At 40.4% G+C, this 27,878-nt stretch overlaps 1 protein-coding gene across 1 annotated transcript in view; it reads left to right on the plus strand.

Moving 5' to 3' along the window:
- The first annotated feature begins 239 nt into the window (after nt 1-239).
- CPAMD8 (C3 and PZP-like, alpha-2-macroglobulin domain containing 8) overlaps nt 240-27,878 on the plus strand; it is a 48,320-nt gene continuing 20,681 nt past the window's right edge. Inside the window, exons 1-28 of the mRNA XM_008949000.1 lie at nt 240-385; nt 1,647-1,669; nt 2,319-2,484; nt 2,634-2,686; nt 3,155-3,172; nt 4,166-4,220; nt 4,354-4,467; nt 5,280-5,364; nt 5,647-5,755; nt 6,150-6,377; nt 6,529-6,699; nt 7,068-7,196; nt 9,456-9,645; nt 11,070-11,242; nt 11,352-11,501; nt 11,617-11,778; nt 13,505-13,647; nt 14,665-14,730; nt 17,783-18,014; nt 18,612-18,765; nt 19,360-19,502; nt 19,975-20,026; nt 20,707-21,005; nt 21,424-21,649; nt 22,220-22,396; nt 24,843-24,924; nt 26,466-26,622; nt 27,074-27,148. Of these exons, the coding sequence (XP_008947248.1) occupies nt 2,651-2,686; nt 3,155-3,172; nt 4,166-4,220; nt 4,354-4,467; nt 5,280-5,364; nt 5,647-5,755; nt 6,150-6,377; nt 6,529-6,699; nt 7,068-7,196; nt 9,456-9,645; nt 11,070-11,242; nt 11,352-11,501; nt 11,617-11,778; nt 13,505-13,647; nt 14,665-14,730; nt 17,783-18,014; nt 18,612-18,765; nt 19,360-19,502; nt 19,975-20,026; nt 20,707-21,005; nt 21,424-21,649; nt 22,220-22,396; nt 24,843-24,924; nt 26,466-26,622; nt 27,074-27,148 (3,426 nt within the window). The 5' untranslated portion in view covers nt 240-385; nt 1,647-1,669; nt 2,319-2,484; nt 2,634-2,650. The remainder of the gene's footprint in view (nt 386-1,646; nt 1,670-2,318; nt 2,485-2,633; nt 2,687-3,154; nt 3,173-4,165; nt 4,221-4,353; nt 4,468-5,279; nt 5,365-5,646; nt 5,756-6,149; nt 6,378-6,528; nt 6,700-7,067; nt 7,197-9,455; nt 9,646-11,069; nt 11,243-11,351; nt 11,502-11,616; nt 11,779-13,504; nt 13,648-14,664; nt 14,731-17,782; nt 18,015-18,611; nt 18,766-19,359; nt 19,503-19,974; nt 20,027-20,706; nt 21,006-21,423; nt 21,650-22,219; nt 22,397-24,842; nt 24,925-26,465; nt 26,623-27,073; nt 27,149-27,878) is intronic.

The raw sequence follows: 27,878 nt of genomic DNA on the forward strand, positions 1-27,878 counted from the left end.
ATGTATAATACATGGAATAAACATCAGTATTACTGCCTTTATTTAAATTCTAGGGATCTGTAAGGATTAGATAGAGACCCAGGCTGCTGGTGCTCACAAACGTGACCCTCTGGGGGCAAATATGTTACAGAGCAGCCTGACATTTTCCTCTTGTTACATACAAAGTGGCTGACAAATAAAGATCACACTCTTGTTGCTGTTCTTGACCATCCACTTCCAATTTTGCTCCTCAGGGGCTATTTGATTGCAGCACCTTCTGTTTTCCGAGCTGGTGTGGAGGAAGCTATAAGTGTAACCATCTTTAACTCTGTCAAGGAGACAACAGTCCAGATTCAGTTAGTAGTCAAAGGAGAAACTGTGTCACGAGGCCACGGAACCATTCTGGGTAAGTTCCTGTATTTCCACCCTTGAGAACTAGCTTATGAGTTGAGGTGCTGTGGGAGCACATTGGTATCACTTGGAGAATGGCTTTAGGTGATAACAGAGGTGGAACCAAACTAATATTTAATTCACTGACTGCTCCTAAATGTTCTCAGTTGATTGTGATAATGTGGTTTTGATGTATGTGATCTCAAATATCCAAGGCAAATAATTTTGGAACACCAAGACATACAGAGACTCTAGACAACTGATATTAAAGAGTTTTACAGTGAACATCTTTACTTTTGGAACATCAGTGTTCAACACTGTGGAGCTGTATAAGGAATAAGATGAGTTTGGTTTTATGTAAAAATATAAAATCTCCATCGATGGCATCACTTGATTTTCTACTCTTACTTTAAAATCAATACTGGAAATGCAGCATCTCCATCTTCAGGGCTGAGTATTGCTGAGAAAGGTGGTAATATTTGTGCAGTTGGGTAAGGCTTTAAAATCCAAGACAGACACCTCTCTGTCCTGTGTGAAAAGACAAAATGTTTTGATTATGTCCAACTTAATCCTGAATTAATTTACATTAATGCAAATGAAGCCCTGTAGCATTGTTCTACTAGTGCTAGTGGTGGTGTAAGCTGTAATGTAGAAAAGGCTCAGGCAATCAGGCTCTTTAACCATCATGTTTTAACCCTTGTGTGTGTAAAAACTGGGACTTGTATAAAAGCCATTTCCTTTCTTGGAACAGATTGTCTCTGGTTTTATCCTCCCCTTGTTGTCTTTGAAATTGGCTGATAATTGCTAAGTAATGCAAAGGGAGTGATGCTTACACATGTGGACAACATATGCTGAAGAGAAATCTCAGATATGGCTGTGTCCAGCAATCAGATAGATTCTGTGAGTGTTTGTCTTCAGAATTATTCATCTCCTGAAAGGTCCCAGACCCTTTTTACAGCAAATTACTTCTGTAAGTTTAGGATGCCCTGTGCTGAAACCTCAGCCTTGGTACTCTCTAACCACAGGACATTTACCTTGGGCAAAAATTGTAAATAAATGTGGACCAGGCTTATTCTGAAGAACTCTACTAGGTCAAAGTTGCTCACCCTGCAGACTGTTTTACACAGTGCAGGAAAATTACTTCAGGTGAAATGACAATGAAGGAGTATTGCAGTGGGCAGCTCTGTGCTGTGGGATCTCCTTTCACTCCACTGCAGATGTCTGAAATGTTAATACCTTAGCTTGAGAAGAATAACTCTCTTTCTCTCTCATTTTAGATAAAGGAACAATTAAACTGAAGGTGAGTGTCAATTATTTTGAGATATTTTTAGTGAAAACATGAAGGACTTGCCTTCAACCACATTGGACATTGCTCTCTGAGCAGCTGAGGCACAAACACAGCTCCCATTCTGCTGCACACACGAAGGGCTAAGCAACCTTCCTGAGAGGAAGAGCAGAGAGTGACAAGAACAAAACTTAATCCATCCCAGCTCATCTGTCAGGCCCTTACACCACTGAAGGAAATCAGTGGCTGAATCTGTGGCTTCTCAACATGTTTTGGAGGGGTTTGTGGGTTTTTTTGTAGGTTGTTTGGTTGGGTTTTTTTTCTGTATCAGTAGAGCTGTCTCTTCCATAGCATGGTTGATTTCTCCATGTAACACACCTTCTTTAGTGGAAGCTGCATGTGTAGCTCAAGTATCACTTTGATTGAGCATAAAGAAAGGATAGAAGAGAATTTCCTGCCCTGTTTTTAGAATGACTTTGCCTCCTTTGAAGTTTGTACATTGTAAAAGATCTAGTATGTTCTTCATTTTCTTTTTATTACTAACACATAGTTACACTGAAATGCAGCAGGTGGCTGCTCTTTGCTCACTTCACTGTCAATTATATTCCCCAGAAAGCTCAAAGGCTTTTTCTGTGTCTTCCTCACCTCATGGTCTGTTTTCTAGGTGCCTTCAGGACTTCGTGGACAAGCACATCTGAAAGTCTGGGGCAACAGGCACCTGGCAGAGGAGGGCTACATTTTCCACAACTATACCACAGTGACCATTGACAGCAAAGGATCATCAGTGTTCATTCAGACTGATAAACCTGTCTATAAACCCAAGCAGAAAGGTACAGTGACCTTGGAGAATTTGTCAGGGGCTAGGGCTGCTTTCCACCAAACCATTTTTTTCAGGGTTAGATTCTAGATACCCTTGTTGAGTTATTCTGTTCAGGATCAGCTGTGGTGACTAATAAATTTCCTCTTTTCCTTTTTTTAGTGTTGATAAACCTCTTTATGGTGACTTCTGACTTGAGGCCAGTCAACGACAGGGTAAAGAAAACTTTCACACTGTAAAATATGATGGAATACTAGATAACTTTTATTCTAATGTACATATATGCAGAAATGTAACTGGATTTTTTTAACATCTTTAGCCATATCTTGAGACTGCTTACTGTTATTTACAATTGAGTTTTTTTCATTTGGTCACATTACTGTTGAAGGAGAATACCTACTTTTGCAGAGCTAGCAAATGTGATGTGACTGTGCCAAAGCAGTTAAAAGAATTTTTCAGAGACTTGCACTCTATTTGGGCAATGGGCAGATAAATTTAATTCTCCTATCTAACTGGAAAATTAATATTTTTGTATGTTCCTCAGGCTACTCTTGCCAAAGAAGAGATACTTAAACTTTGTTGCTTTGTTGCCTTGCATATGTCAACTCAGCAGTTCATTGCAAGAAGCAGAAAAGTAGTTTTTTGTTTCATAAAGCCTTTTATTCTTTTTTTATTTCTTTCAGATTGAAGCTTATGTGGTGGTGAGTATCTGTCTGCCAATCATCTAGCATGTATCCTGTGGAGGTACAAGATCCTTGTAGCCTTAAGAGGAACAAGTCACATGTCTGTGCCTGTTCAAGTCCATTATGGCCATTCCCAACTGTAACCTTTGCAATTACCTCTGTCCCTGTGTCTTTAACTGATCTTTGTGTCTTGCTTTTTTTGTTATCAACAACAAATATACTTGTTTTCTACTTCAGTTTCAGAAATCCATTCCCATTTTTCAGCCTGAGAAGAATTGGCTAGATTCACTGGGGTTTATAAATGTGACAGTCCCACTCAATTTCTCCCTTCTTTCCAATGCAGACACACTCCTATCCTTCACCTGGCTGGGCTGATATAGCAGGGCCCATCTCATCTCTGCACCCAAACATTATGATAGTGGACAATAGAAATTCATGGCAAGGAAAGGGTGCTCCTGTCTTCTTCCTTATGAGGTGAATGAGAGGTTCCTTCTGTGTCTAGTCTTTTTTTTTTTGTCTTTTTTTTTTTTTTAAAACCATGTGTTTTCTTTAGCTGTCAGCAAGCAGAAGAATTCACCCTCTTCTTGTTTGCATTCAGTCACAGATTTAATGCTGACAAACACAGCAGGATTGATTTCATCTGACTTTGTCAGCTAAAAATTGTCTTGCTGGTTGTACAGCTCCCTTTATGAATAGAAAGAAAACGTCTTCAGAGGCCAGTTCATCCCATCCATAATAGGTGTCTTAAGACAGGTGGAAAATCTGCTGCTTGACAGTGCTTGCTTGTGTGCATTGGTCATAGAAGCAGCATCCTTAAATGAGTACTGAATTTTAGTAAGCAAATATTCCCTGGTAAAGTATCTTCAGAAACTTTTTGACAGATGTTAATTACATTTGAGCTGCTAGTGAAGTGTATCAGTTGCAAAATGAAGTTCTTTGTTGCAAACTGAGTTAAATGTTGGTGAGATTCATGTTCACTGTGATGTTTCTCATTCCTAAACCACTGTGCAGGATCCTCGGGGCTCTCGTATGATAGAGTGGAACAATTTGAAGCCATTTTGTTGTGGTAAGTTTCAGATTGTTTTTTCTCAGTGCATTGTCGTTTGCCTTTGCTTCTGCTTACACTGAGTTGTGTGCTGTAAGCCTTGACAAGGGCTGATGGTGGCACAGAGTTTGCAGTATGTTGTTTCCTTTTTCAGGTATTGTAAATATGACTTTTCCTTTGTCTGATCAGCCAGTGTTTGGTGAATGGCTCATCTTTGCTGAAATGCAGGGGCACACATACAACAAATCCTTTGAAGTTCAGAAATATGGTGAGTTATATCCAAGTCAACTTTAATCCAAGTACAGTTGGAAGAACAAAGCATTATGGAGTATTTTACTCAAAGTGAAACATCTGAGAAATAATGCATTTAAAATGTCATGGGGAAAATTTTTTAGAGGCTGTGTACTTCAGGATATAGTCACTTGCAACTTAACCAAGCCCTTTGTTCCACACTTCATAAAGTAAAAGGCCTGAAATGAAGTGTGATATTGCACAACCTATTCATGTAACAAAGGTTTAATTTGCTTTGGAAAATTCTTTAGGATGCTTTCAGTCTGCCAGTGCTTTCTTTCCTTTCCCAGAGCCCTCCTTGATATTCTGAATTTTTTTTTTTGCTACCTCCCTTTTCAGTCTCAGAGTCCCTCTGTTTGCTGAAAGTTGGGTGTTGTTACACCCAGCACATCATCTGTGACATCTGACCTGACCACACAAGCATTTATAGACACTGGGAGCTGCTAATATCTCAGCTGTATTCCCAACACACTGTGGAAGAGTCAGTAGCAAGTTGCCCTCTTGGCCACGTGTCAAAGAGAAACAGCTTGAGCTCAATTCATGGAACACAACCCTCTGAAAAGAGGTGAAAATCTAAGGGTGTTTTGCTAAGGACCATCTTGAGAAGATGGTCTTGGTTTGCTACTTTTGGTGATTCATTCTCTGCCAAGTGCTGTCCTGTCTAAAGTTAGCTACACTGCCCTCCTCCGACCATAAGCTCTGAGCTTCTCAGAGCTGTGTATGCTTTTCCTATCTTCTGGACAACAAGATCTCCTTGGAAAGATTGTGTTGTATTTCTTTTCATTGCAGTATTACCAAAGTTTGAGCTGCTGATTGAACCCCCTCGCTACATTCGTGACCTTTCACTGTGTGAAAAAGGAACTGTCCATGCCAGGTAGGAACATGTCCCAAATGAAAGTTTTGTTGCTGTGGATGGTAGTGCAGTCACTGGAGCTTGGATCCCATCTGCTGCAGACTTGTCAGATAAATTCTGGTCATCATCAGAAGCTTTACTATGTAAGAGCCCTCATAAAACATGTTAACAATAAACTGGAAATCCTTCTGTGGTAATTTTTTTTCTGTTTTCTAGATGTGCAGCTCACATGGTGCTAGCCTTGATATCGTCAGGAAAACAGCAAACAGCTGGAAGTAATTCATCATCTTCTTTCTGTTTCAGATACACATTTGGAAAACCAGTGACAGGAAAGTTAATTGTCAATATGACTATAAATGGTGTAGGGTACTACAGGCATGAAGTGGGACACCCTGTCCTGAAAACCACCCAGGTGAGGGAGACTGAGTCAGCTGCCTTAAAATACCTGATCTGACATTAAAACCATAGCTCTATTTTATGTTACTCATGGGAGATCAGAAAATAAATGAATAAATATGATCATTTTGGCCAAAATAATAAGAATATTAGGTCTTTTTATGTGGTATGTTTATGATCTAGGGACATGAGAATTTGCTCTGAACTGTGACAGAATTAGTCCAGACTATGGATAAGGGAGGAAAATGGAATTTGCTTTGTTTTCCCTTTCCTTCACCTATTCCCTGATTAATTCCCTCCACTCCACGTACTTTAAAAATACAAACTCCTATCAAGTGCACGTGCTTTACATTTGGCTTCTAGGCCCTTTTTGAATGTGAATGCAAACTTCATTCCCTGCCCCCTCACAGATGGAGGGCTCTGCTGTGTTCGAGGTGTGTGTGAGGGACATGATGCCGGCCGACGTCCCGGAGCACTTCCGTGGCACTGTCAGTATCTGGGCCACAGTGATCAGCTCTGATGGGAGCAAGCAGGTTACCTTTGATGACTCCACTCCTGTTCAGAAACAGCTCATTGACATCAAGTACTCCAAGGATACCAGAAAGCAGTTCAAACCTGGACTGCCTTACAAGGGAAAGGTAAGATTGAAGGTAGAGACACAGGTCTGTAACATTATAGAGACTTGATCCCACCATGTTCTGGTGTATTTTCCCTACCTGCTCTTTCTGTCATTGCCTACATTTGCCTGTAATGTAAAACCTGTTGTTCTATAAATGAAACACTGTACAGGTTGAAGTCACTTACCCTGATGGAAGTCCAGCTGACAGAGTCACTATCCGAATTAAAGCTGAACTCACACCAAAGGACAACGTTTATACAAGTGAACTGGTCTCACGAAATGGCCTGGTGGAGTTTGAAATCCCCTCCATTCCTACAGCTGCCCAATACGTCTGGCTGGAGGTGGGTGAAAGCTCTTTATAGGATTAATGGGCTTTAATGTAACTAATCTTGTCAAGCCTGCACTTTATAAATCAGTGCTGCAAACAGGAAATCGGTGCCTTTTAGCTTCAGCTTCTTGATTTAAATGCACTTGCTTTGTCTCCTGTTGCCAAGAGAACTGGTGTTGATAACAATCCTGAAAAGTTGCTTCTCCAAATACATCTTAACATAGTAGTAAGGGTCCAATATTTGGAGAGCACGTTTGCTATGTAAAGGTGATGAGATGAACAGCTGGGAAGTATAAAATGGGTGATGGGCATACAGTGCAAGAAGAGTACAAATCATACTTCCTACACATGCATAACATTCAGGTGTAACTTTTGTTTAAGACCAAAGTGACAGCGATTGATGGGAAGCCATCTGGGGATCAATATCTGCCCAACTACTTGTCCATCAGCAGCTGGTACTCGCCCAGCAAGTGTCACATCCAGCTCCAGGCACCAGATAAACCTTTCCAGGTATGTTGGCTTCATACTCCATCGTGGCAACAATGGCATCTCTTGGCTTAAAGTACTTTGTTCTAATTAAAGATTTCTAGCCATTTCTGTTTCTGGGATCCTGGACTGTTGTTGTTTTCACTGCAAAGGTTGAAGTAGCTGCACTTCAGCCACCAAATAATTGTTAAATGTGGACTGCACATGGTTCTGAGCGAAGTACCTTTGATGCAGCACCTTATTTTCCTTTGTGTTGTGGGGACAGGGGAGGGAGGGTGGATGTAGCTGCTAAAAACATTTCTGTTTTTTTGTATTTGCTTGTATATTCTGTGCACCTCCAGTAACATTCACATATGAATTGTCTGGTGACAGTGACGTGCTTTAGCTCAAGTCAACAAATACTGAAAGACTGGAAGTAATGTTAGTGGCAGTACCTTAATTACTAAAGATCCAAATTAGGGCTATGTAGTCTCACTAGAACTTGCAGTTTAAGTCTCCACTGGATCTGTTTAGTCTTCCAGTTATTGAACTATGTACACAGTTATCTTGTTGTCTTTTGTAGTTTTTGTAGTCCTACAAAATGTTTTATAGTCTCTAAAAATGTAGTCCTTAATATAAAAGTGGTTGTAATCTCTCTCCTAAAGAAAAGAGCTGTTTTAGCCATGATTCCTGCTACATACTGGTTTACTGAGCATTGTTTAGGGTTTGTTCTCTACCCAAGAAGATGCTCTGAGAGCCTGCATGTTACTTTGTGAAAAAAATGTGTGCTTTGGCAATGTAGACACTTAGAATTCTCTTACCAGCAGATCTGACAGGTTGGTTTCAGACTCTTTGTATCCAAATAAGAGCCATTTTTTTTTATCATTGCATTTCATGGATGTTTAATGGCTAATTAATCTTTTACAAGTTTCCTGAGGTATGGAAGGGGATTATACACTGCTAATCTGGACACATTGTTCTTATTATAACCTGATTAGAGCTAATTCTTCTGTGGGAAAGCTAGGAGCTGGATGACCAGCTGATGTGGGAACCGTTTCCCTGCTTTGCCAGCTCTTACTGGGTGTTCCAATTAGCTACATTCATTTTTTAATGAATTGTTTCATCATTTGCACTGGGGAATTCTTAATACTTCAAATATTTAATGTCACGAGGCCTTTCTTGGACTCCATGGCATTCTCCCTGTATTTAACTCTTAGCAGCTCCTTGCATTCAGGTCCTTGCCATTGTGGTGTGTACCATGTGTGCACTCTGGAAAGGTAACACTGTGCTGAAGAAAGGGGTTTTTCAAAAGCTTTCATTGGGATTTAGCATTGCTGCTCAGCATCAGCAGTCTCAGTTGGGCATTGCTATGCTTTGAATGGCAGGAGGACCAGGAGTGGAAGTTGCTGAAGAAATCCTACTTACCACAGGCATTAGCTGCTCCTCATGTCCCAGAAGCAATAAGTTTGTGTTACTAGAAAAGTCAACTACTCCACAAAAGGCTTATTACTCAGCCAGGCATGACCCAGCCCTAATCCCATGCCTGAGCACTGATGTCTGTTCTGCTGGGACTGGTGGTATTTGGGGTGTTCAGTACTCAGTGGGTACCTCTGGGTATAGGACTTGAGCACACGAAAAGTGCAGGCAGTGAGTGTGCTCCTCTGCAGCTTATTGCAGATGAGTTTATCCAGAAAAAAAGCATCTCTCTTCTCATTTATTTGTGTTTGGCAACTCCTTGAGTGCCAGAGTTGCAAATTGATGTCAAGGCTTGTGTAATCTGAAAGCATTTTCCCTCAGATCTATTCCCAGTGATTTTATGCTGCATTGGTTATGTTTGAATTAGTATTTGCCATATGAAAGTAATCACCATGTAGAATCTCAATTAAAGTGTGCAGACTATCAAACACACATCTCCTCCCACCCCCAACCCATCTCTTTCTCTTTTTGGGCTGGGCTGCTGAAGGGGTGTCTAAAATTCAACCAATTCTGACAGCTGCTCTGTGCCAAAAGGCTTAACTTTCAGGATTCCAGAGATTCCTTCATTGTTTCATTAATGCATACAACCCCCCAGCCCGTTCTCCTGTTAGACTTGCAGGGAGTGAAGAGCTGAATACAGGCCCCTTTTTGTTGTGCAGAAAGTCCATGAGAACCATGCTAATGTAATGTACTTCTCAATGCCTACATTTCTTCAGAGACGGGTCACGGCTCTTGTGGTCTGCAACCCAAGCAGATTTCTGTGCTCTCTAAATCAAAAGCGTGCATTGTAACAGACCAGATCTTTTGCTTTCCTGTCTCTGGGTGCAGGTAGGAGAGGAGGCTTGGATTGCAGTGAAGTCCACGTGTCCTTGCAACTTCACCTTACATTATGAAGTGGCATCGCGAGGCAACATTGTCCTTTCAGGACTGCAGCCCAGTAACATCACCCAGCAGAGGAGCAAAAGAGCCACCTTGCCCTTTGAGAAGAACAGTGATATCACACACTTCCCAGGAACAGGTAGCTAGCAGCAGAACTGCAAACTCACCCCCATTTTCAGGGAAAACCAACATTTCCAGAAACCTAATTATTCTCTTTTTGTAGTTTGATGGTCTTTAAAGGGTCTAGAATAATTTTGTAGAAGAAAAAAATAGTCATGTCCATTGTGCACACAGTCATATAGACAAAAGATCTATTTCTCCAAGAAGGATAGATTTTCTCTAGCCTTTTTGTCGTCTTTCTCTGTTAAGAAAACTCTACTCAGTCTTAATACACTTGTTTTGGGATCAGCTGAGTGGTAAGGAAGCACATGATGGAGTTGGGGCAATTTATTAAGCTGGTTGAGCTTAAACTAGAACATTAAGTGGACTAAACTGGGATGTTAGGTGTTAGGAAGAGGATGTTAGATGGACTAAGAGCATGGATCAGGCTGAAGGAGAAGATTACACACTCAGCACAGGGAAGGGAAATGAAGAGTTTACTCCTAGGTTGTACAAGGAATAACAGAAGGATCAAATCTGATGAATTCAGGAAATGGGGAGCTAAAGAAGGGTATGCTTGGGAAGGTGTGTACAAGAGCTGCCAAAGGGAAAGTCTGTGCTAGTGCCACTCCTCTGATAGCAGCCAGTTTTGGATAGTTAAGGAAGAAGGAGCTCCCTAGATATACCCACCCAGTGTGTACAAGAGCTGCCAAAGGAAGAGTCTGTTTGTGCTAGTGCCACTCCTCTGATAGCAGCCAGTTTTGGATAGTTAGAGAAGAAGGAGCTCCCTAGATATACCCACCCAGCTTCTAGTAACCAGTGGTTTAAGAGTGGGTAGGAACTTCCTGCACTGAAGGTTGGTTCTGAGCTGTTGTATTTAAAGGTTGCCCAGAGGCATTGTGGTTGCTCTGTCACTGGAAGTGTTCAAGGTCAGGTTGGATGGGGCTCTGAGCAACCTCATCTGGTTGATGATGTCCCTGCCCACAACAGGGGGGCTGGAATGAGATATTCCTTAAAGGTCCCTTCTAGCCCAAACAGTTCAATCATTTGAAGTGCTGCTAGTGAAACAATGCTCTAGAAACTGCATAATCCTTTTTCAAACCTATTTATACTATTTCTCACAGCAGCATCCTGCAGCAATAGATTTTTTTTTGGTATATTTTAAATGGCTTGATAACTTAATTGTATATTTCCTTGATTTTATGGCAGGAAAAACACTGGGTAGTCATTCACCATCCACCTGCATACTGCTCATTATACTCTGGGTGCTAATTGCCTGCCAGTTTTCACAAAGCAAATTAAAAAAAGAGAAAAGACCCTGAGTTCAGGAAGAACATGTGCAACAGGAACAAGGGAAGGCTGCCAGTCTTGGATGGAGAGTTCTGTGCTCCACAGCATTTGGATGGGAACAGAAAGAGTGATTTTTGATAAATAAAACTGTCCTTTTTACAATTTCTCTTCCAGCACCTCCCAGCAGCCCTGCAGCAGAGGTTGAAGTCTGTGTGACATTCCTCCACTTCTCAGTAGTCCACACCATGGCTCCCCTGGGCCGTCTGCTGGTGTTCTACGTCAGGGAGAATGGGGAAGGGGTCACAGACAGCCTGCAGTTCACAGTCCAGTCCTCCTTTGAGAATCAGGTATTGGCACTGCAGCCAGTGGTGAGGAAGGGCTGGTGCCTCCTTACTCTTTGTAGTTTGGTGTGCTGATGAGGAGTTGAGATAATGGGATTGAATGTTGAATTCCTAGGTTGCTGTGACTCTCTCAGCAAATGAGACCAGACCTGGTGATGTTGTGAACATCAAGGTCAGAGCTGCAAAATCAAGCTGTGTCTGCATTGCCACTGTGGATAAAAGTGTCTACTTGCTGAAGCCAGGTTTCCAGCTGACAGCCAGTCAGGTAAAAGGAAGCTGAAGGCACTGATTTCTTTTTCTTAATGCACTTGAATCTGCACTTCACCTTTAGTGAGTAGCCCTCATACCCAAGGACAGCAGCCTCTTCCCTTTCCCTGCAGGTTTTCCAAGAGCTTGCAGAATATGATGTGTCTGATGCTTTTGGAGCTCCAAAGGAAGAAGGGCACTTCTGGTGGCCAGGCATGTCCTCACGGAGACGCCGCAGATCTTCTGTCTTTCCCTGGCACTGGGACATCACCAAGGATGCTCGCTTCGCCTTTACAGTAGGAGGAATCAGCCTCACTTCTCTGTGGAGTGTCTTTTTTTGCTTTTGTATTTGCAGGATAATTTTCTGCTCCATAGGCTGCTTTTTTATTTCACATCAGAGTTATTTCTCCAAGAGGGTAGGTTGAAAAGTCGTTTGTGAGGACAGAGGGTACACTGTTCCAGTGAAGATACTGGAGAAACGTGATTTGATTTTGGCCAGTTCTGGTGAGAGGGGCAGATATCTGTTGGGTGAAGGAATTTGTGCTGATGCTCTGGAGGCAGGGAACCAGAAGGTTCCTCCAGTCATGGGTAAGCTTGCAGATCACTTTACTTTGACAGGGAAGGAAGGTGGAACATGAATCTTTCCTCACGGCCTCCTCCCTGTTGGGTTATGCTTTGGAAATCCTTTATACTTCTTCCCTGTCCCAGTTCTGCCAGATTCTGTGGCCATCTGTGAGAGATCAGTAATCTTTGTATCCTGGATCAGGATACTACTTAAATGCCACATATTTAAGTAATTAGATTTTTTTTGTTGTCTTTCAATCATTACACTTGATGAGATTTAAAAAATCTTATTTCCTTTGATCTGCACTTTGTATTTGCATCAACTTTAAAGCTGAGTATTTAAAACAAATTAGTTGGTTGGGGGTTTTAGTGTACTCAGGCACAGCCATGGAAGGCTGTGCCACACGTTGTATGCTTTAAATTCTTTACAGGGGCTTCTACTTCTTGCTGCTCTTAAAGATAGTCTGGCCTAGAGATCCAGTGACACAGATCTAGTGTTTTAGGCTCATTCAATTTTTAATCCACATAGCTGCTAATAATGATGATCCTTGTTTCCTTCAGATCCTCTGTCTTTTTTTTTTTGTCCTTTCTGCAGTTTTAGATACATTGTTTTATTGTGTTGTCTTAGCAGAGGCTTCTCCATATTCCCCCAATGCCTCAATTCCTTAGTCATAAGCTCTACATCCTCTATGCTACCCACTGCTGCAGGAGTCACTGCTGCTTCTCTCCCTGGGATCTGCTGGGGGCTTTGTTCTGATACTTTTTTTTCCTTCCTGAGAGGTGTAAACTCTTGGGAATAGATATGCATGTTAATAATGGTATATATGCACTGCTGGGTACCTGATTTGTGATAATTTGGGTGTGTCTGTGAAGAGAACAAAGCTCATTCTCCCTTTGGTGTGTGGGAGCTGCTGTCTCTCATGAATAAGTGCATTTAGGGGACAGAGCTGGCAGACAGCTTTCTTAGGAATTCTGTATTTCTACTGGGAAGCTCTGTGGACAGTTTCCATTTTGCTTGGCATTGCTGGCAGTGCAGAATTGGTGCTGTCTGATGTGAGAGCTGCCTGCTAGCTGCAGCAGGACACACTGGAAACTTTTAGGAAGGGTAAAAAGCTGTAATGTAACATTCTAGGGGAAAAAATACATGTAATAATTTTTCACCCATGGCTGCCTGGCAGTTACACATGCCCAGTAATGTTAGATACTGGTTGAAATGCTTTTTCCAAGCAAATAAGAGCTTTCTTGAAAAACCTCTGCCTACTAAGTGCCTATGTATTTTCACATTAACAGTTATTTTATATGAAGTTTTAAAAAAAATCATCAAGTTTTAATTGAAATTGGCCTCATAAATGTTGAAATGGGATTAGGGGATTTCTATTCAGAAAAGTTTTTATTGGTACATGTTTAATTCTTCCTTTTTTATTTTTCTTTTTTGTGTCCTTCATTTTTATTGTCTAGGAAACTGGCTTGGTTGTGATGACTGACATAGTCAGCCTGAACCACAGGCAGAATGGAGGCATGTACACAGATGAGGCTGTCCCAGCTTTCCAGCCCCATACTGGGACCTTGGTGGCTACAATGCACTCTAAGATAGCACCAAGGTAACACCTCTGTTGTGATCCATATTGTCTGGAATACTCCTAGCTAGTTTTTAAAAAAACATTTTTCTGTTCTCAGCTGTTTTTCCACTTCCATGTCACCAGAAAATTCCTCAATTTAGACCAGGTGGTGGTGGGGAAACTTTCTTCTTTTGCCCTGGTAGATCTAATAAAAATGATAACTGATGCTACTTTGTTAAATTCAGATTAATTCTGGAAAAATACAAAGTAATAATTTTCAGAATTATCATTTGAAGCTCTGTATATCTCAGTTTTTGGTGGATTAATTACTGATTTCCAATATTTCCAAGCTAGCCCTTGTTTTGAAGAGCTGCTCATTATTTTGAGCATTCAGCTGGTGGTGAAAATAAATAAAATGAGGGACTGCATGAAGAAAAGGTCATTAAGTATCATGACTAATGTTGCAACTGAGGATGTGCCTCCCTTTGTATTCTGAACCACCTGGTGGCCTCTTAGCAGGGTAAGGTTTGGAGGTTAGTTGAGAAAAAGATAATGAAGCATCACAGGTGTAGAAAAGTGGCCTAAATTCTGAAAATCTTAAGAGATCAAGAAAATTTCAAGAGAGGAAATGGAGGAGAAACTGAAGTAGTGTCTGCAGTAGCTGCTGTTAGTAAGGCCAAGTCATGATATCAGAGGAAGTCCTGTGCTCTGTGTGCTCCCTCTCATTTCATTTGGTGAAACAATTTGGATCATAAACCCTTTTTTTTTTTTTTTGATTATATTATTTACACTAGTTTTTAAGGTGATCTCATACTATTTTTTTTAGATTATTATTTATGTCTCCAGACTGTTTGATGTGTGTGTGCACAATAGGATCATTTGGAAAGACTGTCATTTGTGTTATGAGTGATACACCCATTCACTTTTTAATGGTTCTGTACAAGCTGGAGTTTTGGTGGCTATGTGAGCAATGTTCAGGTGATAACACTGATTTATCAGTTACTATTAAAACAGCCTTATTAAAATAATTAATTGCCAAGGACTTATTTCTTGTTCCAGCAGAGCAGAGAAGAGAAAAAGAACTTTCTTCCCTGAAACATGGATTTGGCACTGCCTCAATGTCAGGTATTGACAGGGAATATCCTTCATGATATCTAGAGGGTTGTATCCTCTTCAATATAGAAAACAAAGCTCTTTAAAATCTACTGCAGTTACATTGCATGCTCTGATATTTTGGTGGTGTTGTTTTTCATTACTGCTTTAGTCAATAATCTTTGTGATGTTTCACTTGATCCCAAAGAGTGTTCACTTACTGCCAGTTGAATCTGTCAGTTGTGACTGTGTTGCAGCCCAAGGTGGCACAGGCAGAGGGGTATCTTCAGGGAAGAAAAGGAGCAATGGTTGGGTTCATCATGTTTCTAGGTTTTACTCACCTATGGAAAGGGTGTAAGGACAAGTTAGGGAAGAGAAATGAGGATACAGGTTTGCAGTGATTAGACTGTGAGGAACTACCTGCTGCATAAGCAACTAATGCAAGCCAGGATGCTTTGCAGTGAAAAGGGGCTGTAAGATATAAGGTGATGGTACACTTCTAGCTCTGTGCTAAAATTCTTCTTATGAACCAGAATTCTGTGTATCACTTAAAAGAGTGGTGGGGAATGGGAAATCTCACTGGAGTTCACAGGCAAGAGGCAAAACCAGCCCCTCAGAAGTGCCAGTTGCCCTTTAGTGGGGAATGAGTTGAGTCTGGGTTTGTTTGCACCCTAGGGTAACCCAGAAATGTCAACTTTGGCAAGTGCTAGTGTTTTCCTTCCTTTCCATCCCTCTTCTAGCTTTTGAAATGGCACAGAGCCCTTACTCTTTCCTCTCATGCAAGAGCATCTCCCCCAGACCTCAATTTACTGCCTAATAAATCATGTTTTCCACTGGGTACAACTGGAATTTTAAAAAATGGATAAACAGGTAAACTAATCTGTCCCAGAAACAGCACATCTAGGGTCATTTGAAGCAATTATTAAAATTCTCCAGGTTTGCAAGTAAATAATTCTCAATAAATGATTATAAATTAAATTTGACAGGAACTTGCAGCAAGAGTATTCAAATCTGCTCAATTGAGCATGAAATATGCTTTGTAGAAATACACAAAGAATTCCAGAAGTGCCCGTTTGGGCCTCAGCAAGCTGGGGCAGTTAATTATAAGTGAGAGAGTACAGAATAAAAAGTTGCAGATTGCATTTTGTCCACTTCATTTCATAAGAAACAACCGAGTTGAGCATTCCTTGATTTCCACTCTCTTGAACAGGAAGAATTTTTATATTTTTTTTTTTCTTCTACCATTTATAATTATAATATACAATCCTAAAAAAAAAAGAAACAAAAGCCTAATGTCAACTTCCCAAACCAATTCTAAAAATTCCTAAAGCCTAGCTGGAGGGTCTAATGGCTGGAAATGTGTGTGTACTTTGGCCTCTCGCCCAGAAGAGTAAGTGCCCTCATGTGTGAAAATAATGTTAATGCTGGTTATGGGCTGAAATCCCAGTGGAAAGAACATCAGCTGCAACAAATTGTCCAGTTAAGCAGACTGGACCACTGCCAGCTCTGGAGCTAGGACACCCTTCTGCTTGCTCTTTGGGGCTGAAGTTTATTGCAGGTACCAGTTACTTAACTCCAGTTAGGATTAAGATTAAATATTAAGAAAATAGTGTGCTTAATAGAAGTTAAAATAACTTGGTGCTGTCAAGGCGAGTGCATTCCCCAGGCTCTCCACCCTGCAGCTTGAGCTGGAGAACCCCATTCACTGGCCAGAGTGCTTGGAGACTGACTGGACCTAGTGTGCCTGCTCGAAGGCACAGAGAGCTCTAGGTTTTTATCAAACTATTTGCTTTAACCCTTCTCCTACTGCAGTATAAATCCCCAGACCAGTAAGTGATGTGCTGCCTGGTTGCTGACAGTGACAATAGCTTAGGCTCATTGAAAATGGCAGTTGATTTAGATGATGAAAGTAAAGATAATTCAGTGGTGTCTAAAATGTGACTAACCTGCAGTTGAGAAGCCATGAAAGCACAATTCTCCAGTTAGTCCTGGGTGTGACTCGTGCAGCATTGGGGTGTTGAAAGACAGGGTGTTGTGCTGCAGACTCACAGAGCTCATTCTGAAGAGCTTGCTTTCTCCTTTTCCATGCCAACTAAGATGACCGTTGCTCTCAAAAGATTACAGAGCTAGCAGCATGTGTATCAGGCTCTGGGGAATAAATAAGAACTTGAGAGAAAACAACCTTAGGGTGTACTCATAACTGTACCAATCATCCTGCCAGCTGAGCCATGAAATAGCTTTTGTTCTTGCTTTAGAGGAAATGTTTTCTGTTCCAGGCAAGACCAAAGCTTCTTTGCAGGAGGGAAATAGCAAAGTCTGCAGAACAAAATTGAATTTCTATTATTATAAAGCATGGAAGAGGATACCAGGTTTATGATATCCTGTTGTGGTATGCACAGTAAAGCTAAATACTTAGGATAGAAATTTGATTTTTCACAATTAGCTTAAGTCCTCATTGCAAGAAAATGAAGGATTTGGAAATTTTCTGAGTCAAGCATTCCAGAAACCAACCAACCAAAATGTTTCTGAATCAAAAGATGCTTCCCTGGGCAAACAGTTGCTGAACTTGGTGTCTGGAAAATGTCTGATTTGCCTTTATGTTCAAGCAGAGTCTGCAGTGTGGCAATGTATACAAGGACAATGGGTTCCAACAAAAACTACTTCTGTTTCACCAGTTGTTAAATAAATTCTTCCTGAACTGTTTTTATACAGGACCTCAGTCAAGGATTCTTTTTTTATGTAGTTCAGACACTTACCTCAAAGAAAAATGACTCTATATTGAGGCTGCATATGTCTGTAAAGCTTTTAATCCAGTAAGAATTTTTTAGTCTGTGTTTTGCAGAAGCAACTCTTTGCTGTTCTGCTCCTTACAAATAAAGGTCACCAAAAACTGATGTAAAAGAGGCTCAGTGTTTTCTAAGTGTCTGCTTGGAACAGGCCTTCTTCCAGGCAGACACTGATACTATGTTGTGAGTTTAGATATGGAGGAAATTCCCCAAAATGTTTGGCTCTGGGTGCTTTAGCTTCATTCAAAAGCTGTTCATTAATCTCATTGACCCAAGTTATTCCCTGTTCTCTTTGGTAGCAGTTTCTCAGGAGAAGCAGAGCTGCATGTGGAAGTGCCAGACTCCATCACCACCTGGATAACTGAAGCTGTGGCTCTGTCAGAAGAGAAGGGCTTGGGCATTGCCAGTCAAACAGAACTGAAGACATTTAAACCTTTCTTCATTGATTTCACCTTGCCATACCATGTCATCCGGGGAGAACAGACCAAGATCCCACTGACTGTCTACAATTACTTAGCTCTCTGTGTGGAGGTAACACGTCCCTGTAGTCCTGTTGCTAAGTTCTGTTTTATCATCAGAATTTCCCAAGTGTTCTACAAGTTATGGTAGATAAGGTGTAGAGATAACATAGTGATAAGCTCACCATAAATGCTTTTGAAAAGACAAAAATACTCCTTTTTAATAGGAATGAGTGTCATTGCTTTATTTACTTCTAGCTTGAAACAACTGTAGTAGTTTGAAGTGTTTTGCAGCACTTGAGAAATACAGATATTGGAAAGTGTAGGGACTTATGCTGATCCACAGAGAAGAATTTTCTTCATACTCAAAAACCTGCTGAAAGTAGTTTATTTGGAAAGAATGTGTGTTTTATCAAGATATCCTGTCTCCCTAGATATTTTCTTCTCAGACTAATTGACTATCTCCAGTAGTATCATTCTGAACTACTTGTAGGACTGCTGAGCTGCAAGTAATGCTGCCAGTCAAATATATCAGCAGCAGGTTTGAAGAATGAATAATCTCTGCATACTATAATTTCATCAAGCGTTTTGTGGGTTTCAGTTTTTTCATGTGTATTGGTTGGTTTTGCAGCTGAAATTTGCAATAAATGACATTTGAAAATTTCCACAGGTGCACGTGAAGATTTCTGTTCCCAAAGGCATCAAGTTTGTGGGGCACCCAGGGAAGCACCACCTGACCAGGAAGAAGTGCGTTGCCCCCGGGGAAGCTAAACCCACCTCTATCGTTTTGTCCTTCAATGAGCTTGGACTGAGCAACATCACTGGTAGTATAGAAATAAAAACAGCTTGCTGCTTGAGGGACTTGTACAAGTGTTTCTTTTTATTCCTCTTTCAGAAGAAAATGATTTCCCTAGGACCCCTAAGTGGAATAATTCATTCCACTTGCTGCCAACTTCGCTTTTCAACCTCATTTGTTTCTTAGAAACAAATTCTAGAGCTGTAATGCACTGAGGAGTCTGCATGAAAAAACTTCAGGAGATTCCCTAGTCATCAGTTCTCTTGTGGTGTGATGTGATCATGTCAAGTTTGGACCCATTACTTCTCTCTGAAGAGATCAGTGGAATGTTTTAAATAAGAGAATAACAAATTTTGTACATCTTTCAAGCAAATAATCACATAAAAATTGAGCAACACTGGAAACTAGGAGAGTTTCCCTGTTGCCCCCTGACTGTCCCTATATTGTCTAGTTTTAGATATGACCATTCAATTATGGAATAAAGGTAATATAAGAGAGCCACAATTACAAAGCACTTAATGTATTGTTAATCAGCTGTATTGAATCAGTTTAATTCTTCACTTAAACTCCAGAAGATCTTCCAGACTCAAAATCTCTGCTTCTTTCCCCATCTGTTTCTTAGCAAAAGCTTTTGCATATGGTGGAACTAATTGTTGTCAGGAGGGGATGCAGACCTTGAAGAGTGGGAAGCACACAGAGGACAGCTACATGGACAAAAGGACCCCTGTGGGAGTAGATTATGTTCGCAGTAGTGTTATTATTGAGGTAAAAAAATATGAATTTGTAATAATTCAGGGGAAAAAGGTTATAAATGATTGGGCAAATAATGGAATTTTTTAGGTAATCAAGTGTGAATAGATTTATAAGAATTTTCAAGTTGATTTATGGTATGTTTATGTGGTTGGAAATCATTTTAGTGATGTGTACAGAAACAGCCCTTTTGATTCTGACTTCAGGATGGTGAATGTTCAGGACTGATCAGAAGAAAAAGGGGTAGAAATTTGATCAGATAAGCTTGCTCTGTTAGTTTAAGAAATATGCTGTGATGTGAGGTTTCACTGGTAGTGTTTAGCATATCTCTAGCTAACAGAATACAGTGTAATAACTTTTCTATAAAGGCTGAAAACCACTGTGCAGCAGCAGGATATTATTTCTGTATTTTGTAAGTGAAACTGAATAGCTGTTCCTGCTAATCCAAGCACTGTACTTTTATGTCTGGATTTCTGTCTTTATATAGCCAGAGGGACTGTCCAGAGAATACACCTATAGTGTGTTCTTCTGCCCAAATGGTAAGTTCATGATTTGAATAAGATATTAAATCTGTTTGATTTAGTTTATAAATAGAAACACATGGCTTCATCTTATGGGGGAAAAAAAAATTAAAAAATTTTTTTCCATTTCTCTATGATTGATGAGTTTTGCTGTGTAGGAAGAAATTCTGAATAGAGTCTTTCTTACCTGGTTGGCTAATTATGAATTTGCTCTAACTGCCCAAGTGATTTCTGGAAATGGCAATTAAATTCCTTTACTTTCTGGAACAGTTTAAGTATTCAGCACTGTGGACAGTAACTGTGACTGCACTGTATTTCCAGTTGGTGTTTTAAAATTCAGTTCTGGAATCAGTATGTTCTTTCTGCCTGAGATTTGGATAGCTCAGAGTTGGCTCCAGTAACTAAACAGAGATGCTTTTGACCACTAGATTAGAACTGAAAAATCACTTACAGACTTTATAAGAAATCCAGCTGAGCAGTGTGAATTGAAGGGTCTTCTGTATTGGGAGGGAGTATAAATAGAAGATGGGAAGAAACATCCATATGTAATTCTACAGTTTGTTTAAGAGAAGCTGGAAAAAAGAACGTGGACTTACGGAAAGAAAAATGTTTAAATTTCAGTTGTTAGCTATGTGTTATTTTTGAAGTATGTGAGCTAAGCTCTAATTCTTACAACATTCCATTGTTTTTCTGACTAGAGAAAATACACATTTCTACACCTAACAAATACGAGTACCAATACATGCAGAAACCTGCCCAGATGACCCACTTTGACATTGCTGTGAAAGCACACAATGATGCTCACCTGGCCTTGTCCTCTGGGCCCCACGACATGGCAGAGATGACTGAGATTGTGATTGGTGGACATCAAAATACCAAAACGTGGATTTCCATCAGCAAAATGGGTGAGCCAGTGGTCAGCAGGGACACAGCTGGTATCCTCTCCTGGGATGAATTCCGCAGCTTCTGGATCAGCTGGAAAAATGGAATTATCCAGGTAGTGTTCTCTGTAATGTTCTGACAGTCTCCTGCTTTCTCAATTAGAGTTTGAGTGCATATATGACAGATGTTCATTAGGCTTATTGGAGAAGGTGGAAGCTTCATGCCTGTTGCTTTTTTAATATGAAGTATTGATTGGGCTATTTTAATCAGAACATATCTGCTTGCCACATGATGTTCTCAAGGACCTCAGTCTTTGATGTTTTTAGTGCTAAGTGTGCTGAAGAACCTGGGGGGTCAAGCCTGTGGAATTCTTATTAAACTTCCTTGGATTGTTTTGTGGGTGGGAAAGAGAAAGGTTTGGTCCATCCTTGGTGTTCTCTGATGCACACATAAGTGACTAGGTCCACAGACACGTGGCAGACTGACTTTGTGTGTGGGGGATTTTGGAACTGCATGTTTTTTGTTCCTTTCAGGTTGGCCATGGTACTCGGGTGCTAAATGAGTCTATTATTGTGGAGTGGACTGTTCCCAAACAGCTTGAGGTGAAGTACATTGGCTTTTCCACAGGCTGGGGGTCAATGGGAGAGTTTAAAATTTGGAGAAAAGAAGAGACTGATGAAAATCACAATGAAGCATTTACACTTGGAGTTCCCCACAACATAATTCCAGGATCAGAAAGAGCTACAGCTTCAATAATAGGTATCAACTATGAGGAGCTATCACTAGGTACCACTTATTGCATATGAAGAGATACTCCAGCTGTCACTTGCTTCTGACCAGTACTTGAGTAGATAGCACCAGATAAGATAGTCATAGGCAGTTATAACAGTATCTGCTGCTTAATTCCAGGACAAATGATTGTTGAGACTTTTTTTGTCACTTGTTTGAACCCTGTTTGAGCTGAGAGTGACTTAAAGTTGCTGCCATCTGAGGGCTTTGCACAGGCACTGCCTGTTAGAATTCATGAGTATTCATTTCATATTCATTTCAGAATCATAATCACAAATTGTCCTGTGTTCTAAACTAGGAGTCTGGACTGGGGAGTTGTGGATAATCAAACTCTGAAATGTGCCATTTCTTTGTGCCAGCAAGAGCTTAAAGGGCCAAGATTTAACACTTGAAGGACTTCCAATTCATGATACAATTTATTTAAGCTGACTGTGTGTAGCTCAGAAATGAGTGTAGTCAGGTGGATATTAACCATGAGACATCAAAAGGAAGTGAAGCACAATTCCTTAACACTGAACCTGTCACCTCTGTTTCCAACAGGAGATGTGATGGGTCCCACACTGAACAACTTGGACAATCTCCTGCGATTGCCCTTTGGATGTGGGGAGCAGAACATGATCCATTTTGCTCCTAATGTTTTTGTCCTGAAATACCTGCAGAAAACCAAACAACTCAGTCGTGAAGTGGAGAGTGAAGCTACTGATTACCTTGTTCAAGGTAACTCATTACACTTACAATTTATAGAAGGAGAAAAGGCTTAAAAATAGATGAGAGTTTTACTAGTATCACATTGTGCTTTCTAATCAAGAGTATTCAAGGTGATGAGGGTTCATCATTTCTTGTAGGATAATCTCTCAGTTTAACAGATTTTGACAGCAAGATGTTTTCCCTTGATCTGTAGCCTGTGTTTACATGCTTATTGGTCTATATTGGGTTATATTTTCTTTTTTTGTAGACATCTTATTTCTATGTTTAAACATTACAGAAAGCCTGTGTTTCCCATCAATAACCCTAGTTTACATGCTTATTGATCTATATTGGGTTATATTTTCTTTTTTTGTAGACATCTTATTTCTATGTTTAAACATTTCAGAAAGTCAAGGGAAATAAAACTTAAATATACAGATTTTTACTACATTTATTGCCTTATTTGTAGATTTTTTTTTCCCCAGTCCTTTAGTAACTGTATGGCCCTTCTCTGAACATTCTCTTTTTTAACACTATTTTATTAGTACCAATATACCCCAAATCAAAATTTAGTATCCAAAGCAGTTAACTTAGAGCTATAAAATGAAGGTTCTTATCTGTCCTTTCAGTGTCCTGTCCTGTCTCCCTAAACAGCTCACAGCAATCTATCTTTTTATGTACTGTTTTTCTCAGCATTTGTTTGGGAAGACCCACATGCAAAATAGTTTTATAACTAAATACAGTTCTTGGGACAAGTAAGAATTCTGGGTCATTCTTGTTTTTAATGATCTCTAAGGGACAAAGCTGTCTTGTGTATGAGTCAGAGAATAGTCATGTCATGAAATCAGAGGTGACAGGATTAGGTGGTTCTCCTCTGAAAATATAAATATAAAATGTACTATGTAATGTATTTCTTGTGTTCAGCAGCAAAAGCCCAGTGCTGCTTCCTTTGCCTGGCTGCAGTAATTTCCCTTGTAGCTTTTTGTGCTTGCTGATAGCAGTAAGACAAAGGGAATTTTTTAATACTTATGGGTCAGTGTTTCCTTTGCAGTATTATCTGCTTTTATTTCTTCTTATGAATCTGCAACCTTCTAGGTTTTTGGATCCAAACTCTGCCTGCTAATTAACCCTTACAGAAGAAATCCTCAAGAGTTTTAAGCTTTTCTGGGTTTATTGGAGCCCTGCCAAGTATCAGGTTTAGATGGGAGAGTCTGTTTGCTTTTGTGACTTGCCAAGCCAGAAAACTTGTTCATTGCTTATCCATCCATCCTAGGAAATGCTGATTCCCAACAGTTCCTACATTTTCCCTAATCTTTAGAAGTGGCCTGAGCTAAATTAGGCAGTAATTTTTCTACTTTCCCACCATGCAGTTGTACAAAATCAGGTGAACAGGTGAAAACTAGAAAAGTGAACTCTTCCAGGGAGTCCAAGCATTGAGAGGAGGGTTTAGAGAACAAGATTTCAGAACAGCAAGCAGGATATAGAGTCTGTGCCACTATCAACCCAGCGAGCAAAGAAGAATAAATGTAAGAGCAGTGAAGCATAAATCAACTCAAAATGAGCATTCCAACAGAAGAGCAGAGACTTCACCTCTGGAAGGGAAACAGTAATCCGGTCCCATAAAACCATCATGCAGTGTGCAATGAAGTGTCTAAAATGTATCAGAGAATTAAGCAGGCACTAAATGTCTTTGACACAGTCTTCCTGCAGGTTTGACATAGCTCCATAGTTGAAAGACTGAAGATTTTGATCCCAATGGGTGTTAAAGAGCTTTATCAATGTGTGTATTCTCCATTCCTCAGTGAGAAGGCTTAGAGTGCTTTGTCAGGATGGGCAGTTCAGTTATCAGGCAAACAGATTTGAGAAGAAAATTCTTTTCTTAATAGGAAGAACGTTTTGACTATCTTTATTTTCAGTCTCAAGAGACATCCCAGTAGAGAGTTTTTACCTTCAGCATTTAACTTGTTAATAATCATCATCTAAACCAAGCCTTATAAGACAGCCCTAGTAGCTGGCAAGTGTTCATGTGCATTAAGGTCACAACTGTTCTTGTCACCTCAAGTTAAGTTTTCCCAAGCAGCTATGGAGAAATGGCTGAATCCAGCTGTATCATTAAAGGAAAAACCTTACATCTGCATGGTGCTTTCAGTAAAATGGCAGGAGAACAGCTGTATGCTTAAGTAAAATCTTTCTTTTGCTACTGCATCTTTTCAGAGGGGTATTGAATTTTTAACATTTCTACTGGCCCAAATGCCAGAGTCATAGTCTTACAGATGTTGGCCTGAATAGCTTTCTGAATAAGCTACAACAGACATACACAGTGCTGGCTCTGTCCCTCCCAGCAAAATAAGGGGTTGCCTCAGGCAGCAGAATCCCTTCCACTGCTGCCAGGTGGTCTGACTCTTCCTTTGCTTCACATACTTGTTTTTCTCTGTGTGAGGATTTTGGACTCTCCCACTTCTTTTGTGACTTCCAGGCTACCAGCGCCAGCTGACCTACAAGAGACAAGATGGTTCATACAGTGCTTTTGGCGAGAGGGATTCCTCAGGGAGCATGTGGTGAGTTGCTATTTAAAACAGAGTTAGAAAATTCAGTGTTTGCTAAATAGGAAAAATACACAGTTGGCAAGGAAAGAAGAGTAATTTTCCAGCTTCCATCATGGTATCGCACACAGTGGAGAATAGAAATAATATTCAGTGACTATAGACCTACTGTTTCAGTGTTGCTGTGTGTTCCTGCTACACTAGTAGGTGTATTAATGCTGTTTGGAGACTGGGGGCCAGTTGAGATAGTCACATCTACTAAAATGTCCAGGCTTTAGGCACAGAAGCTGTAGTTAAAGATTGTATTTGGTCTGCTGGAATTGGAGTAGCAACGTAGGGGGCATTGAAACACCGAATTCCACCAGGGAGTGGAATGCACCTGGAGCAGCTACTGAGAATCTTGCTGCCTCTAGAAGAGGCAGAGGCTTCTGCCAGGGTAGCAAAACAAATCGCAGCAGGAACAACCCAAAAAAAACCCCAAAGAAGTCTTCCTCCCAATTACTTTATATCCCCTCATGGATGCAATGGAATGGTATGGATTTATGCCCTGAGAATTGAAGCAGAGGACCTTTCAGAGTCAAACAATATGAGAGCCAGAAATTATGAAACTGGGAAATCAGCTCATCTCACTGATGTCTCCCTCAGGAAACCATGGCCTTTCAGGCTGTCTTACATCACATTAGCATGTCAGTTGACTCGGATGCCTCAGCTACAGTAGATTCTTCATTCATTTGTTTGTGCTGTCATTTTGGCTTCTCCATCTGCTCTGTATTTTGCTTTAAACTGCCTTTCTTCATGAGCTCATCTGAGGGGAAGTACCACTTCTCTGACGCTGTGGCCTCGGCGTTTCTAAGACAGTAAAACTTTTATCTCAGATCTGGCATCTCCCAGTCCCTGGATGTAAAATACAGTGACACAGAATTACTTAACACTTGAAAAATCCCCTGCCAGGCAGCATGCTTTCTACCCTCCCATTCCACAGAGGCTTGTAAAGGGAATGATTCAGCCTCCCAAAGCTGGCCAGAGTTCACACTTGTTGCATGTCAGAGGTTTAGAATTCTAAAAACACTTCTGTGGCTTTCTTAAGTCTTAATTTATACTTGTATAAGGTCTTACACAGCCTCAGACTTTAGCAATGGGTCTGGATTATTTTTTGTTCATTTAAGACAGTAACAAAATTGGAAATTTTACTCCTCTCTTTACAGATATATCCATATTTATAAGAACATTCATTCTTAATTTAACAGCTTTAATCATCTGGGTAGTGGATAAGCACCTGTAAAAGGGAACTGGATTTCAGAGTGTGTCATAACTAAGACAAATATATCTTAGTTATACTTTTCAGTTTCATTTGTTGACCCTTAATCTTGCACTTATGCAGAAGTTTGAATGGTGTTCAGGTGCTTTTATGTACCATGAGTTTTTTTTAATAATATTTAGTGCTTCCCCAACAAGATTTTTTTAAATTTGTGCTTTCTAATAATGTTGTTTTCTTCTTACTGATACATTATTCTGAATTTGTTTTCTCAGTAAAGATGATAAATTCATATTTACAGGCTAACAGCTTTTGTCCTCAAGTCCTTTGCACAGTCTCGTGGGTTTATTTTCATTGACCCAAAGGAACTAACAGCTGCCAAAGACTGGATCATCCAGCATCAGAAAGAAGATGGTTCTTTTCCTGCTATGGGCAGGATACTAAATAAAGATATTCAGGTAAAAGCAATAGAGACTCAAAATCATGGAATAGGTGTGTTTTTGAAGTTATTATCAAAGCATGAAGTGATGCAGTTTCCTCATGCCTCATATGAATATTGCACTGGAGAATCTAGAATAGTGTAGGGAGAACCAAGAGAACTTCAGTTAAAAGAAGTCTCTTGGAAAGTATCTGGCTCATGGGAGTGGGAAGCCAGATGTCAAGTCTTGCAAAACACTTCAGAGTCATGTCTTGGAGCATGAAGCTGAGTGCATTGGTGTGTTCTCAGGCTGTTGCTGAGAAGGAAGCTACAATGTTGGGTTGGGTTCCTAAATTTCATGCTCCTTATGTGCAAAGTTCTATGATGCTACAGCTTCTCCTGTGGTTATACTTGTCTTCCTTCAAGAGTCTTTTTATCCAACGTCCTTTTCTCTGGTTTTTATCCAGTGGTTTGTGTTTGTTGCCCTCCAGGGTGGAATCCATGGCAAGATCTCCCTGACAGCTTATGTGGTTGCATCTCTTCTGGAAACAGGTGTAACTTCTGAGGTAACAAAAACTTGCTGACAGTACCTCTCATGTTCTACATAGTCTAAAAAGTCTTTCCTTTTTCTTTTTTCAAACTTGGTTTTACTGCTGTTCACTTTCAAAGGTTCTGTGCTCAAACAAAGATAGCACCCAGGTAACAAAGGCTGTTGGAGAGCCTTGAGATTATTCTGAAGCTAAGGAATCTGGAGTTATTCCAGGTGATCTCCCATCCTCCAGCCATCAGCTCAAAGATTATTCTACCAGAGCAAAACTCTTCCCTGTGACCCCATCCCCCAGCCTCTCCCAGAAAAAGCTGCAAAAAGTGTTTTCTGCCTTGTAATTTCAAGGTGTAATTGCAGCTTATGCAGACACTGGTAGCTTGCCTCTATATGCTGAAAAAAAACCTTTAGCTTAGTGCTAGCAGCAGCTGAAGTAGGGCCGTGGAGGCTTCAGGGATCCAGAAAACATTTGTGGTTTGCCTTTGCTACAGTGGCCAAACTGCTACTGCTATTAGATCACAGTTTCTTTGGAGAGCTGCTCTCCTGTAACGTGCTGGATTGAGGACTGGGGAGAAAAAATGTTTCTCTTTTTTGTAATGACACGGAACAGGGAGACTACAGAAAAAAAAAACCCCACAGCTACGTAGGAAAGTGCAATTACACTGCATAACTTTTGAAGTGGAAAAAAAACACATCACTTCCAGTACAACTGGCAGTTTAGAGATTCCTTAAAACTCTTAGCAGAAGCAGTG

This window comes from Merops nubicus, unplaced genomic scaffold, assembly GCF_000691845.1.
Source record: "Merops nubicus isolate BGI_N331 unplaced genomic scaffold, ASM69184v1 scaffold11971, whole genome shotgun sequence".
In the NCBI taxonomy this organism is placed as follows: Eukaryota; Metazoa; Chordata; class Aves; order Coraciiformes; family Meropidae; genus Merops; species Merops nubicus.